At 38.4% G+C, this 16,361-nt stretch overlaps 1 protein-coding gene across 1 annotated transcript in view; it reads right to left on the reverse strand.

Moving 5' to 3' along the window:
- The window catches only part of LOC120542512 (caM kinase-like vesicle-associated protein), an 807,007-nt gene that overhangs the window by 125,611 nt on the left and 665,035 nt on the right, over positions 1–16,361 (reverse strand). Inside the window, exon 7 of the mRNA XM_039775025.1 lies at positions 5,945–6,065. Within this exon, the coding sequence (XP_039630959.1) occupies positions 5,945–6,065 (121 nt within the window). The remainder of the gene's footprint in view (positions 1–5,944; positions 6,066–16,361) is intronic.

The following is a 16,361-nucleotide window of genomic DNA, read 5'->3' on the forward strand; positions in this document are numbered from 1 at the left end:
AGGCAAGTTTTGACTTCAGAATTTATTTATAAGATTTAATAATATTTAGAGCAGTTGGAGAGTATCCAACCTTGTACTTAAAGCTGAATGGCCATGCTAATTAAAGAGGGCATCTCATTGAAAGAAATTGCAGCATTCAGCACTTGCAGAAATGACACCGCTAGCTAATTTCAAACAGCAGAAAAAAGCTCAGGAAGAGTCAATCAGAGGGTTTTCAGGATGCATGGAGTGCTTGTGTGATAACTCTACACAAAGGAGCAGATATAAATAGGCTCTAATTAATTTAATTAAGCTTAAAAAAAGAAGTAAACTTTTGTTGCAAATCCAATTTAAAAGTTTTAGCTATGGCACACAGGAATCTTTTTTTACGAAAAATTGTTTTTTTTTTCTTGCTGTACCCAGAGCCCCTAGAATCAGCAATTAAATATAAGACGAAGAAAAGAAAGCATTATGCTGACTACTGTGATAACATGGAGGAATGTTGCTGTGGAGTCAAGTGTCTGTTTTAGCTTTGATTTGTTGAATTTGTACTTTTGAAGTCAATGTGAGACTGCTGAAATCACTGAAGATTTTTTTACCTGAATTGCATTTAAATTTAAAATGAAAAATGACTGCGCTCAAAATAAAAAGGTAATGTTTTGTAGTGTCTCAAGCACCTAAGTTCCCCTATTTCACTTTGTGTTATTTCCCCATGGGTTTCCTTTGGTTGGCCCAAGTGCCATTTTTTTTCCATTAGGAATGCAACCCTTCTTTTGTTGGAGATAAAGAAAAAGTGATAAGTAATAGGCCTTGTTAAAGCTAGGTAAGCTACTGTTTACTATCACATATGAAAGTATGATATGGTCTTTACCAGTAGCATCACTATAATGGGTCAAATTTTTTTTTTACAGACACACCGCAAACAAAATTCTCAACACAGATGTGAAGATGATGGATTTCAATATAGAAAATAGTACATGCTAATATAGCAAAACTAAACATTCATCTGTCAACAATCGTTTGTACACTACCAATAGTGAAAGCCACACATACAGGACTTAAACATAATAGAAAATGTTCACAAGGTAACAGAAAACATAGACAACTGTTTAGTGTTGAGGCATGCATGGGCAAACCCCATATAGCTGAAAGAAAATGCAGGATATAAACTTGTTGAAAGTTGCAAGTCTCAAAATTGACTGCTCCAAGATGGCAGGAGTTCCAGTGATATGTCCTTCCAGCAGGAAAAGGCAGATCCAGGTGGGCAGATGCCGGCAATGACGTCAAAGGTGGTACAGAAGAGATAAAGTGTTATTAAACAGCACCATCCTGTTTTCTGGTGGGAAATTACCACTACTACTTGTGAAGAGCCATCCATTGTAAAGGTCTATCACTAGAGTGAATTCACAACCTAGGAAGTAGCATCTCAGTTGGTTAATTTCCCATTTGATCACCAATGCCTCTCTTTCCACCAACTGGTTTCCAGTTTCCAGTAGTTTCTGGCTCAGGAACATGATGGTGTATTCAAGACCTGTATCTAAAATGCCACTCTGTAATATTAGAGGTGAAGAAAAATCAGGAGTTATCAATACAGGTCCTGATATAAAGGTCTGCTTTAAATTACGGAATATGGTGTCCATTTTAGCATCTCATACCACGGTATTAGGGGCTCTCTTGTTTGTTAGATCAAATAAGGGCACTGCTCTCTCGAAAAAATGAGGAACAAACCGGTAGTGGTATCCCACTAAACCTAAGAAACCTTGGACTTGCTTCTTGCTTTTTGTACAGTGCCCAATTCATAATGGCATCAATTCTGGCACATTGTAGACAAACTGTACCCCTACCCACCAAGTAGCCTAAATATTTCACCTCAGATTGATACATAGGCCTGCTTCACTTAGGGTCAGGAGCACAATGCTAACCTGCTGTATGTGTTTTTCCCAGAATGACCATATCATCTAGATAAGTGGCAATATAATTATTGTGGGAACGAAGCACTCTATCCACCAGATGCTGGAAAGTCACAGGAGCCCTGAGCAATCCAAATGGGAGAACCCAATGGCTGGTAGGGGTGCTAAATGTGGTCTTTTCTTGGTGGATTTTGTTAAAGGAATTTGCCAGTACCCTTTTTTCATATCAAGTATGGTCAAGCATTGAGTCTTACTGAGTAGCTTGAAGTGTTTATCCATGCGCAGCATTGGATAAGCACAGAATTGCGAAACTTGATTAAGCCGATGAAAGCTGTTGCAAAATCATCAACAACTGCATTGGCTTTAGGGATCAGGAATATGGGACAAGACCAGGGATTAAAACTTTCCTAAGAAACACCAAAGTCTAGCATCCTCCTGATGTCAAGTTCCACACTGGCTCTTTTTGCTTCCGGGAGATGATATGGGCATTCTTGAACAATGATGCCCTGGCTCCATAATGATGACATGTGAATTCAGGGAAGTTGTTCTGAGTCACTCATTCACTTCTGGGATGGACATGATGGCTGTTTCGAGCTCTTTTTCGTTGACTGGGTATCAAATTGGGACTGAAATGAAGGGTGGTTTTCCAAGTGAATTTAGAACAAGGTTGTTTCAACAAATTCATGTGGTAAACTCAGTTGGCCTGGCAACAGTTTAGTTGTTTCAGCAAAGAATTGACCAGCCCCTTCCTCTCCTTAATTTCATAAGGGCTTTGCCAATGTGCCAGTAATTTAAAATGGATAGTGGGAAATAGAACCATTAGATACCATTAGGGTTGTGCTGCAGTCATAACAGCGAGCCTGGGCTGATCGCATGCTCCACTTTTTCTTTGAGAATAAGTTGAATTTGTCAAATTTATTGTGCAATTGTGTAATATATTCCAGAATGCTGGTCTAGGGGAGGGCCATTTCCTACCGTAGCTCTTTCAGAATATCCATTAGACCCTGGTGTTGAAGCCCATGCAATAACTCAAATGGTGAGAAGCCCATAGAGGTTTGAGGGACTTCCTAGTGTGCAAAAACCATAAGAGGTAGTAACTAGGCCCAATTTCTTCCATCCTTGCTGACCACCTTGCAAAGCATTTACTTGACCATTTGATTGAACCATTCAGCTAAACTGTCAATTTGAGAATGGAACGCTGAGGTTTTTAAGTGCTTAATGTGGAGTAATTTGGCAACTCCTCTGAATGTTTCTGAGGTGAATGGTGTCACTTGGTTTGTGAGGACCTCTTTAGGGATGCCAACACATGCAATGATATTTTTGGAATTGGCAAGTCTCAAGGGAATCACCTTTGGGTATAGTGTTGCATAATCTAGTAAAACTAAACTATACTTGTAACATCGTGCAGAGGGTTCTAGGGGTCCTACAATATTAATCCCTATGGGGATGGACTATCAGTGAGCAGTATGGAAACGAGGGGAGCACGGCCCTTTCAAGGTATCTGCTACAGTTGACACTCTGGACAGGAAGCACAAAAACAGTGGACTTTCATGTTTATCCTCAGCCAATAAAATCGGAACTGAATCTGTTCTAGTCTCTTGTTGGTCCCCAGATGGGCTCCTAAAATATGGGCATGACCTAACTTGTAAACCTCATGTTGGTAAGTCCACGGAACTAGCAACAAAGTCTTTATACTGTGTTACATGATACAGTAAATCCTTGCTAATTACAAATTGTGGGCCCAGTGGCATTGGGTAAAATTTGCATTGGCCGTTAATGAGAAGATTCTTGTCAAACTTAAGGGAATCATTATTCCACTGTTCTATTCTAAATGAGACATCCTCCTCCACTGTCCTCCATCAAAATTCTGCAACCTTCTCATGTTTATTTTGATTGCCTATCTCTTTCTTTTCATTTCTTTCAGTCTGTTCAGACAATTTTTTTACTCTGAGAGTGCAGGTGCATTTAATGATACCTGGAGCCTCAATGAGGTAATCTCTGCCCACCGACCTTGTGCACATAATGAACATCCAACCAATTCCTCATGTACGACTTTTCTCCTGCACACCAACACTGCACCTGCTCTGACATACCACAGACTCTTTTGTACGTTGATGTTTTTAATTCTAAAATGGTTTGCAGTCAGTTTTACTAGTATGCTAATCCATCAGATGTCAGTATGGTTGCAAGCACTTGTTGCAAGATGAAAACTAGTTTTGAACCATCACACTCATGTGTGCCACCAAGCCCCCAAACCCCAGGCACACAAGACCCAACACAACTCTGGGTTCAAAACAAAGGATTTTTAATCCAGCTAACTTCAACAATACATTATATACAACCCATATGGACCGGGGAGTATTTCCAATACTAGCGCACAACTCAAAGGAAGTATTTCTGGGTCAAGCAGAAGTCCCAAAACATAGGGATGATGATTCCCTGCAGCGACCCCTAGCGGCAACCCTGAAACCCGACAAGGCTGTCCTATGTGTCTACAATTCCCAGTGTGCATTGCGGGTGTCTGTACAGTTGTCATTTCCCAGGTAGGCTTCCATCTAACATGTTGGGGAAGGATGTAATTCTGCTAGGTTGTCTCCCCCATCCTTCCACTACTCTGGCATGTCATCTAGTTAAGGAACCATACCCAATCCCAGCCCGGGATGCCTGCCCCTGTGCGTTGTTCATCACAATTCTCACTTAGCTGATGATCAAAGCTCCAGTGATTACTTTTAAGAAATGAATGGGATGACCAGGAGTTGTTCAACAAACAAGAGATCTTAAACAGAAGACTCATAAAGAGGTTGTCAAACCCAAAACATAACACCAAACCATAATCAAAAATGTAAGGCAAAAATCAGTAACAAAGGAATATTTAGGAGGAATTAATGAAAGGAAACACATAAAGTTTTTAGTCAGGATCCATCAAACTTGGATAATCACAGCTACGTTGTTTGGATCTTTAAACCCTCTTGGTACTTCTGGAAACTACAGACACATAATGGCTACCACAACACACAATTTCAGTGACTGGAACGACACAAAAATAGTGATGATCCATTTAAAAATAAAAAATACATATATACAAATGAGACAAAATAAAGAAACACAAAGAAAAACATGGCCTAGGGAAGGAATAATGTCAGAAGTCACTAGTCTGAAGCCTAAAATATCAGCAAGTCATTACAATATATGCTTGTCATCACAAAGGTAATGGATTGAAAGCAGCATTAAATAGCTGCTTCTGTCCAAATCATTTAATTTTTTTTATTGCCCAGATAGGTAGATAGATATCTATACTCACTAGCCACTTTATGAAGTATACTTTGCTAGTACCGGGTTGGGCCCCCTTTTGGCTTCAGAACTGCTGTAATTTTTCAAGGCATATATTCAACAAGGTGCTGCAAACATTCCTAGGGAATGTTGGTCCATACTGACATGATAGCCAGTAGATCAGCTGTTTCTGAAGTACTCAGACCAGTCACGTTCAAAGTCAATTAAATCACCATTCTTCCTCATTCTGATGGTTGGTTTGAACTTCAGCAGGTCGTCTTGACAAGGTCTACATGCCCAAATGCATTGAGTAGCTGCCATGTGATTGACTGATTAGATATTTGAGTTAACATGCAGTTGAATAGGTGTAGTTAATACAGCCTTATTCTCAATTTTTTTATTTTTAATAAATTTGCAAAAATCTCAAGTAAACTTTTTTCACATTGTCATTATGGGGTGTTGTGTGTAGAATTCTGAGGAAAAAAATGAATTTAATCCATTTTGAAATAAGGCTGTAACATAACAAAATGTGGAAAAAGTGATGTGCTGTGAATACTTTCTGGATGCACTGCAAATATATATATATATATATATATATATATATATATATATATATATATATATATATATATATATATATATATATATATACTATATATATATATATATAATATTTTAAAAGTTACATTTATTTATGTAAAACACTAAGAAATCATACTTCTTATGCAAATATAGTTTCATTATTTATCAAGAGTTAACTCTTATCCAACTGGAACTTGATATACCTAGGTATTCTGGTGTGCCACAGGGCTCTGTGATTGAGCCATTCTCGAAGCAGGACAGGTAGAAATCACGCAGAACAACCTTGTTGTGATTGTTGTGGTTGTAATACATAAGATTCTCCAGCTGAGGGGGACAAAGACATAACATCAGTCAAGAGTTAAACAAGAAAAACAACAATGAATGGATTCAGTGCCTGAATTTTTTTCCTGACACTTGCAGGAACATTTTGTCTAATCAATTAATAATTATGGCTTATTTAGTAACAGATTGTTTGTGAGCATATGGAAATTCTACTCTTATCATAGTTAAAGAGTAATGAGCAACATTCACTATTCATTCAAGACACATACTGCACTTTTAAGGTTAATCAATTAGTATACAGTTAATGTATTTGTCTTTCACAGACAGTTTTGTCATAGAACATTTTGCATTTTTTGGAATATTAAAAATAATGACCATTCCAGCTACTCACACCTTTTAGCCTGCAGACATACAACAAACAATAATGACCAATTTACTTACTTAGTGCCAAATCTGAAGGCTTCCTCTATGCACTACATTGTCTTTTTCACAAGTTAAACCTATGCTTTTTTAAAGCCCCATTCTCATGTTATTCGGGTCAGGACAACAGTGGAAACTTCAGATACTGTGTGCAGAATTGCTTTCTGCATCCAGTGAAGGTTTTTTGCTAACTGTATGAATTAATTTTTACTTTTAAGCACTTGTATAGTTCTTGGGTATGCTATTTACCCCAAACAACTCTGAGTGACATCTTAGCATCCGATAAGGTCTTAAGCTAAGAGCTATCCATTCATTGAACAGTGATGCATTTTTTATTAATTGTTCTTATAATATTATGCTTATTGTCCAAGCTTGCTTGATCTCTACATTTAACTCTGAGCCAAAAGCCTACCTCTTTATTGTTTTTAAAAATGTGATTTTAAAGTTTTGAATCTATATATCTAGCAATTATCTTCCTATTATTTTTAAATCTCATCAATATGTTGTCTTATGATATCTAGGATTATTCCTTTCCAAATTTTGATTACATATGATTTTATTTTTACTTATTCAAAATTTAAACTAATCATATGTTGTAGGAAGTAAAGTTGTGCATGCTTGTTTGCTGCCTGTCTTCTTTAATCAAAGATTTGCAAGGAACAAAAGATGGAAGTGGAGACAAGGTGAACCGTTGCTACTGTTCAAGAATGTGTTGAGCCTGGAAGCATGTCATGATTTTCAGAACACTTTTCATTGATTTAGGACTTTTGAAGAAGTGTTATACTCATATTAATCCGTATTGTATATTATTTTCTGGGAACTGTGAAGAAACATTTGTATTAACTATGTAGATTTAACTTAAAAATGTTTTCACCTAACAGGTGTAAAGGCTAAAATTGTATTTTTACAGGAGACCCAATTATTAAGCAAGGAATAGTTTCGGCTAGACAAGGACTGAACTGGCCAAATATTCCATTCCAGCATTACAAAGAAAACTAGAGGTGTGGGAATTCTGTTACATAGAACAATCACATTTGTAATATCAGATGTTGTATCTGATCCAGAAAGGTGATATGTGATCTTCATGGGTAATTTATTTAACTGTAAAGTAATTTTGATAAATATCCACCCAATGTGGATAATAGGGATTTCATTCAAAACATATTTGCATCTATTCCCAATGTGAATGCTCATATAATTATAATGGCTGGTGACTTTAATTGTGTTTTAAATCCAGACCTAGATAGGTCTCCTGCCACAGGGGCGATGACATCTAACACTGCAAAAGCAATAACATAGTTTATAACTGATCATAACTTATAAGACCCCTGGAGATTTCTAAACCCAAAACCAAGAGCATATTCCTTCTACTCACCAGGGCATCACTGTTACTCAAGAATTGATTATTTTCTTCATTAATAATAATTTTTTGCCTACAATTAAATCTTGTAAGTGCAACACTTTGATCATGGAGCTTATATCACTATGCCCCACATACTCACCTTGCAACGGGCATCTTAACCCACTTTTATTAGCAGACGAGAACTGTACAGAATTTATATCCAAGCAAATCAATTTTTTTTTAGAGACATACTTGTCCTGAAGTGTCTCTGCAGGAATACTCTGGGAAACTGAAGGCTTTCTTTAGAGGACAGATTATTTCATATCACATTTACTAACATTAAATTTATCTGCCACAAATCTGCCCAAGTCTGTATGCTATCCAAGTCCTTCTGTAATGATATAACAGATTTCAAATTATCTGCTAATCCTCCTATCTTGGTATCATCTGCAAACTTAACTGGCTTGTTACTTATATTTCCATCTAAATCATTTATATATATTAAAAATAGCAGCGGCCCTAGTACTGACCCCACTCTTAATATCGACCAATTCTGAAGACGTTCCTCACACCATCACCGTCTTCTTCCTGTGTCTAAGCCAATTCTGCTTCTAAAAACATCCCCCTGAACTAAGGTTAAGATATGTTATGTTATGTTAAGATATTCTCCAAAGTCTCAACTAGAAGGATTGAGAAAGTGCTTTGTTCGGTAATATCAGAAGACCAAACTGGATTTATTAAAGGCAGACACTTAGCTTCCAATCTTCAATGCCTGTCTAATTTATATATATTCACCCACAAAGTCTAACACCCTGGAGATATTATTATCGTTGGATGCAAAAAAAGCATATGATATGGTTGAATGGAACTTCCTCTTTACTACATTTGAGAAATTTTCATTGCTTTTTGCAATCACCATTGAGCCACTGGCAGTTCACTTTTGAAATGCTTATGAGATAAAGGGGATTATCATAGAAGAACCTGAACATAAAATATAATAATAATAATAATACATTTTATTTATTTGTAGGCGCCTTTCTAAACACTCACGGACACCGAACAACAGACAAAACACAGATTATAAACAAAAGTAAAATACAAAAGTTAAAATCAGACAGAGCAATCGTAATCAAAGAGAAAAAGCAGTCTTAAACAAATGAGTTTTAAGTTTAGATTTGAAAAGTGAAAATGATTCAATATTTCTAAGCTCAGTTGGTAGTGAGCTCCGAAGTTGGGGTGCAGAGCAACTGAATGCTCTGCTCCCCATAGTGGTAAGAAGGATGAAGGGGACAGTCAAGTGGATGGAAGAAGAGGATCTAAGGGTACGGGAGGGAATGGTAACATGAAGTAGGACAGACATATATGGAGGGGAAAGGTTGTGGATAGCCTTAAAAGTTAGTAGGAGAATTTTGAATTGAATTCAGAACTGAACTGGAAGCCAATGAAGCTGCTGCAAAATGGGAGTGATATGGGGAATAGAGAGGGTTCTAGTAATGATGTGGGCAGCTGAATTCTGGACCAGTTGAAGCTTATAAAGAGATTTGTGAGTAAGACCAAAGAAAAGGTAACTGCAATAACCCAAACAAGAAGTGACAAGGCTATGAACAAGGATAACAGTGGTGTGGGGAGTGAGGGAGGGGCGAATACAATTAATGTTACGCAAGTAGAAATATGCAGACCGGGAGATGTTATTGATGTGGGACTGAAAGGATAAAGTACTGTCAAGGATGACGCCCAGACTCATAACCTGTGGGGAAGTAGAGACAGAGGAATTATCAATTACAATTGAAAAATGATCAGTTTTGGATAATGTTGATTTTCTACCACTGCAGTGGGCTGGCGCCCTGCCTGGGGTTTGTTTCCTGCCTTGCGCCCTGTGTTGGCTAGGATTGGCTCCAGCAAACCCTTGTGACCCTGTAGTTAGGATATAGCGGGTTGGATAATGGATGGATAGATGAATGATTTTGTATCAATAAGGAGAACCTCAGTTTTGTTACTATTTAATTTAAGAAAATTTGAAGAAAACCAGGAATTGATTTCTGCTATGCACTCAGTTAGTGAGGAGGATGGAAAGGAAGCAAGAGGTTTGCTAGTGAGATAGAGTTGGGTATCATCAGCATAACAGTGGAAGCTAATTTTATATTTACGAAAGATATTTCCAAGGGGATGGAGGTAAATAATGAGAAGTAGGGGCCCCAGGACAGAGCCCTGGGGCACACCTGAAGTAACAGCGGTGGGTTGGGATGTGAAAGTTTTAAGCTGAACAAACTGAGTGCGGCCTGAGAGGTAGGATCTGAACCAATCTAGTGGAGTATGGGTAATGCCAATCGCAGATAATGCATTGAGAAGAGTAGTGTGACAAGTAGTGTCAAAGGCTGCACTCAGATCAAGGAGGATGAAAATAGTAATTAAAATAGAATCAGCTGCCATAAGGAGGTCATTAGTAATTTTTATAAGTGCCGTTTCTGTACTGTGGAGGGGACGAAAACCAGACTGGAACTGTTCATACAGATTATTTTAAGATGAATGAGAATGAAGTTGAATAGCCACTAGTTTTTCAAGAATTTTGGAAATGAAGGGTAGATTAGAAATAGGACGAAAATTACTGAAATTAGTTGGATCGGCACCAGGTGTTTTCAGTATTAGGGTTACTGCAGCAATTTTAAAAGATGAAGAAACAGTACCAGTAGTGAGAGAAGAGTGGATTATAGCAGAGATAAGGGGGATCAGAGAGGGGAGGCAGGCTTGAAAGTTTGTGAACCCTTTAGAATTGTCTATATTTCTGCATAAATATGACCTAAAACATCATCAGATTTTCACTCAAGTCCTAAAAGTAGATAAAGAGAAACCAGTTAAACAAATGAGACAAAAATATTATACTTGGTCATTTATTTATTGAGGAAAATGATCGAATATTACATATTTGTGAGTGGCAAAAGTATGTGAACCTCTAGGATTAGCAGTTAGTTTGAAGGTGAAATTAGAGTCAGGTGTTTTCAATCAATAGGAGGACAATCAGGTGTGAGTGGGCACCATGTGTTATTTAAAGAACATGATTCTATCAAAGTCTGCTCTTCATAGCACATGTTTGTTGGAAGTGTATCATGGCACAAACAAATGAGATTTCTGAGGACCTCAGAAAAAGAGTTGTTGATGCTCATCAGGCTGGAAAAGGTTACAAAACCATCTCTAAAGAGTTTGGACCCCACCAATCCACAGTCAGACAGATTGTGTACCAATGGAGGAAATTCAAGACCACTGTTACCCTCCCCAGGAGTGGTTGACCAACAAAGATCACTCCAAGAGCAAAGCGTGTAATAGTTGGCGAGGTCACAAAGGACCCCAGGGTAACTTCTAAGCAACTGAAGGCCCCTCTCAAATTTGCTAATGTTCATGTTCATGAGTCCACCATCAGGAAAACACTGAACAACAATGGTGTACATGGCAGGTTTGCAAGGAGAAATACACTGCCCTCCAAAAAAAAAAATTGCTGCTCATCTGCAGTTTGCTAAAGGTCACATGAACAAACCTGAAGGCTATTGGAAAAATGTTTTGTGGACGGATGAGACCAAAATAGAACTTTTTGATTTAAATGAAAAGTGTTTTGTTTGGAGAAAGGAAAACACTGCATTCCAGCATAAGATCCTTATCACATCTGTGAAACATGGTGGTAGTGGTATCATGGTTTGGGCCTGTTTTGCTGCATCTGGGCCAGGATGGCATTGATGGAACAATGAATTCTGAATTATATCACAGAATTCTAAAGGAAAATGTCATGACATCTGTCCATGAACTGAATCTCAAGAGAAGGTGTGTCAGGCAGCAAGACAACAACCCTAAGCACACAAGTCGTTCTACGAAAGAATGGTTAAAGAAGAATAAAGTTAACTAGCCAACCCGCGGCGTACCATATGCCGCATAATCAGGCCGGTTTTTTAATAATTTTTAAGCACAGGGAGAAAATGTAACATTTGCAAAATTCGTAATGTAATAAATCAGCAAGAAAAGCAACATTGTAACAATGCACGGAACAAACCAACAAACAATCGTCCGTGTGGCGTAGCGAGGTGGGAAGGGGGTGTGTACAAAGTGCAGGAGCATCTAAGAAGACGCATGTTTGTCGCGGATGCAAATTGCTGTATGTAGCGTGTACAACACTTTGCTATGCTGCACGTGGTCGTGCGTCGTAACTGAAAACTCGTTTTTTAAAGACTGCTCACTTCATTGTGTTTTAACCTCAGTTGTAAAGGAATGTTTTAATGATCCCATGGGATACCCCTCGCAAACAGTTTTACATGCTGCATATGGCGATTCACCTCCGCGAGAAACATGATTCTATTAACAGTCAACGTGTGGGAGGGGGGTGTGTACAAAGGGTAGGGGCGAAAACAGTGGGAGCATATGAGTCGCACTTAGTGGCAATTCCACGGTTTGCAGCCCGAATGGGGTTCAACGGCTTACCCACGCCTAGACACACGCTCAATCTCATGCATAATTATTTATTGAATGGTAAACACTTCTGGAAAGACACGGTTGTCTAAAACAGGTTAGTGTGAGAATACAACAGTAAGTGAATGAAAAGATGGAACTCTGGAGAGAGCAAAATACAACACAATAGTGAACTTGCGGCATAACAAACGCCGCATAATTATTTATTGATGGTTGAACACTTCTGGAAAGACACAGGGACACCCCTCGCAAACTGTTGTACACGCCGCATACAGCGGTTCACATCTGCGACAAACAAACTGTTTTACACACTGCAAACAGCGAATCACATCCGCGACATGATTTTTCCTAGATGGTCCTGTCGCGTCCACCCTCGCACTCGAAGCATACACACTGCCTGCTCATGTGCCCGGTCGCAAGCGCGTCCAGCCTCATTCTCGAAGCATACACACCGCCTGGTCATGTGTCCGCTCGCAAGAGAAACTCATGGTGAGCCGCCGACCAGCTTCCTGTGTGTGTGCCTCTGTCTGTCTCTGGTGCGGCTTTCTCTTGCACTGCCTCTGTGTGAACCGGTCAGGCACAGAGAAGGTCAGCTGCTGACAGAGCGTCTCGACTGTTGCAGGGCCTGCATTGGTGAAGCAGGTGAGACAGTAATGAAACAGAGGCACAGGGCTTATTGGTTTTTAAAGACTGATTCCTTCATTGTGCTTTAACCTCTTAAAAACCTTTTAAAAAGACACCAGAAGAAGAGGAAGGGGGTAACCTAACCAATTATTTCTCAAGAACATTTTTTCCTTTTCATAGTGTTTTCTTTAAAGTAGTTACTCCAGGTTTTCTTCCACATTCCAAAGACATGCATCTTTGTTATACTTGCTTTGGATAATTTTTTTATGTTTGGAACTTATTATTTATATTATTTCGAAAGCTGAATTTAAAACCTTAATTTTTGTGTGTATGTTCTTATTTAACATCTCTTTTTGAGAAAGATTTCATTTTCTTCCATTTATCCATAAGTATAGTTAATGGGTTGCTAGGAGGCATTGCACCATTGATAGATTTCTGCTCCTAGGAAGTCACTAGAATTACTATGATTTGCTTCATAAAATGTTGCTTTAGAACCATTAGTTCTTGGTCCAAGATGTGTACTGTGATCAAGTATTGGTGTAGTGGTTCTGATTTTCTGGTAATATCTCATAGCTTCCACATCTCAGTTTGATTCTCAGATTTAGTATTTTGGTCTTGGTGCAATTATTGTGTTAGTGTTGAAGTCCAGTGGAGCTGCTTTTAGTACTCGTGTCTGGCATAGCATAATGCATAGCATCATGTTCTGGGCTAGTTTCTTCTTGTACATAATGCTGCCTTCCTGTGATCCCAAAATTATTTTGATAGACGGTTGGACAGATTCTGTAAATGTCATTAGGGATTGTCCCTTGTCACTAAGGAAGGGGCCAGAGTGGAAGAACAGCAATGTACAGGCATCCCAAACAAATTGAGAATTGATCCCTTGCTTGTCAGGAAGACCAGAATGATGGAAGGATCAGGGGAGTTAGCCTGTTCAGAGTATATAACCCCCCAACACGCTAGAGGGCAGCATTCATGTGTCACTGCTCCCATTTCCTAGACCAGAAGGCAAGACTGGAATCATAGACCTGGGACAGACCTGTTGGGTGTCTTGGATGCTACCTGTGGGAGCTACAGGAGTCAACCATTCATACTTTATGGCTACTTTATGGCCTAGAAGTACCTCTTCCAGACTTTGCCCAAACACCAGAAGTACTTCCAGGGTCTGGCTTAAAAGGAACCCACCACATCACAGAGTCAGAGTCAGGAGGCATCAGACAGCATTTTTGTAGTGAAAGAGGAGTTGGGAAGAAGAGAACAAAGGCAGAGGGTTAATTGTTCCTGTATATACAGTGTTATGTAAGGTTTTTAGAATGAAATAAAAATCACTATATCTAAACCAGTGATTGTTTGTGTCAGGTGTATCCAGAGTTCAGTGATGCCCTCCGTCTTTCACAATGGAAATATTTAACATTGCATGCACATAGCTCTGCACTGCATGTACTTTCCAGTTGTATTCCTGCCTGTTTAAAAAGTGTACAAGCTTCAAAACCTCTAGTTAGACCTGAATTTTACCCCAATCTGCACTAACACAGTAAGCCTTACCTGCACATGCAGCTTGGTCCCTAACACAAAAGTTAGGGCTTTTTTTGTGTATTTTGTTATATTCACCATTGTTGTTCTCCTTGAGTAACTGCACAGAGGACAATTCCTCTTCATGTATCTGATGATGTGTGCATGCCCATTGTAGTCAAACAGCTACATCATATGTGTTTTTGGTTACTTCAGTGTGGGCGGAGATACTTTTCATAAAATATGTGAAAACGCTAGTATGGATGGATATAAGTTTTTTTAAACACTATGTTTTTAAATGAAAACACAGTAGTATGGAGGTAGCCTAATAAAATTCTAGGTTTGGTCTCAAGGAATACAGAGCTTGCTGTTAGCTCATATTTATAAGAGCCATTCAGAGTGACAAATGTTTTAATCTCCATATTTGGTGACAGCTATGCAGATCATTGAATTACCATTTTAAAGATAAGGGTTGGCTACTGTGGGTCTACTTTCCAAAAAAAAGGGATGGCAGTCTTTACATGTTAATAACAGACATAATTCTGACAGGTTACTCAGAAATGGTTCCTTTGCAATGGCAAAGTCATCACTCAAGGGATGACTTCCTTGCCTGGAAATTGTGTAATCTCTATTGCATCAAGAAATTAAATACAATTGTTTATCAACCACAAACAAACAAGTTGAGTGGAAGATTAAATTAAAAATTAGAAAGCTGGTGCTATAATAGTGCAGAATTTTAGTAAGAGTTGGTGAATTGTATCAGGAATAGTAAAGAGGAATTATCAAATGCTCTAAACTTGCATTTTTCTGAACTCTTCACATGTGACAAAGTGAACAACCTGCAGCAGTAACAGAGACTACTAAGGAGGCATTGTGGGATTCAAAAACTGTAGAGGGAGAAGTATGACTCACATTAAATGGGCTGAAATCAAACAAACCACCAGGGCTAGATAATATCCTTGAGAGCTTAAGGAGATTTGTGAGTACATGTATCGATCATTGACATATACATTTAGAAAGTCAATGCACAATGGATAAGTTCTGAAAGACTGGGAAAAAAATCATCTCTTTACGTAAAAAGGTTAATTGTACAAATCCAAGTAAGCTTAATGTGCATCACAGGTAAATTAATGGACGGAATTATTAAGGAAAAGATTTATCAACCTATGGCAAGAATATAAGTTTTACTGAACAGTCACCACATGGGTTCAGATGAGAGTGGTTGTGTTTTACTAATATGCTGGAATTCTATGAGGAAGCAACAAAAATATATTATCCAAGTGGTGCATATGAAATTATTTATCTTGACATTCTTCTGCATTTGATAAGGTGACACATAAAAGTTTGGGCATCAGTCTAAAAGAGATGTGAGTTCAGGGTGTAGTGTGTAGAACCTAGTAAAAGAGGAAGCAGAGGGTTATTGTTTAAGGAACCTTATCAGAAATGGGTGATGTTAAGAGTGGTTGTCCCTCATTGGTCATAGCTAAGGCTGCTGCTATTTTCATTATAAATTAATAATTTGGATCAGAAAATAAACAACAAGCTGGTTAAATTTGCAGATGATACCAAGCTAGGTGAACTGGCAGATAATCTAGAATCTACTGAAACATTACAGAGGGACTTGGCCAACACACAGGCATGGGCAGAACAGTAGCACATGAAATTTAATGTAAGGAAATGTAAAGTATTACATGTACAAAGTAAAAATGTTAGATTTGAATATACAATGGGAGCTGTTAAACTTGAAAAGTACACATTCTGAGGAGGATATAGGAATCCTCATGGACTTATCACTATCAGCTTCCAGGCAGAGTTCAAAAGCTGGGGCTGCTACAGTCAGGATTTCATGTTACTTGATCGGCCAATTCTGATACCTTTTTTTTTTCTTTATCCCTTTAAAAAAACTTTTTACACTAAGCTCCTGCATAGCTAGATACATAGAAGCCTTATGTCCTATATTAAAGTGTATTTTTATAATAAACTATAGACCACAG

Source organism: Polypterus senegalus, chromosome 13, assembly GCF_016835505.1.
Source record: "Polypterus senegalus isolate Bchr_013 chromosome 13, ASM1683550v1, whole genome shotgun sequence".
NCBI classification, from domain to species: Eukaryota; Metazoa; Chordata; class Cladistia; order Polypteriformes; family Polypteridae; genus Polypterus; species Polypterus senegalus.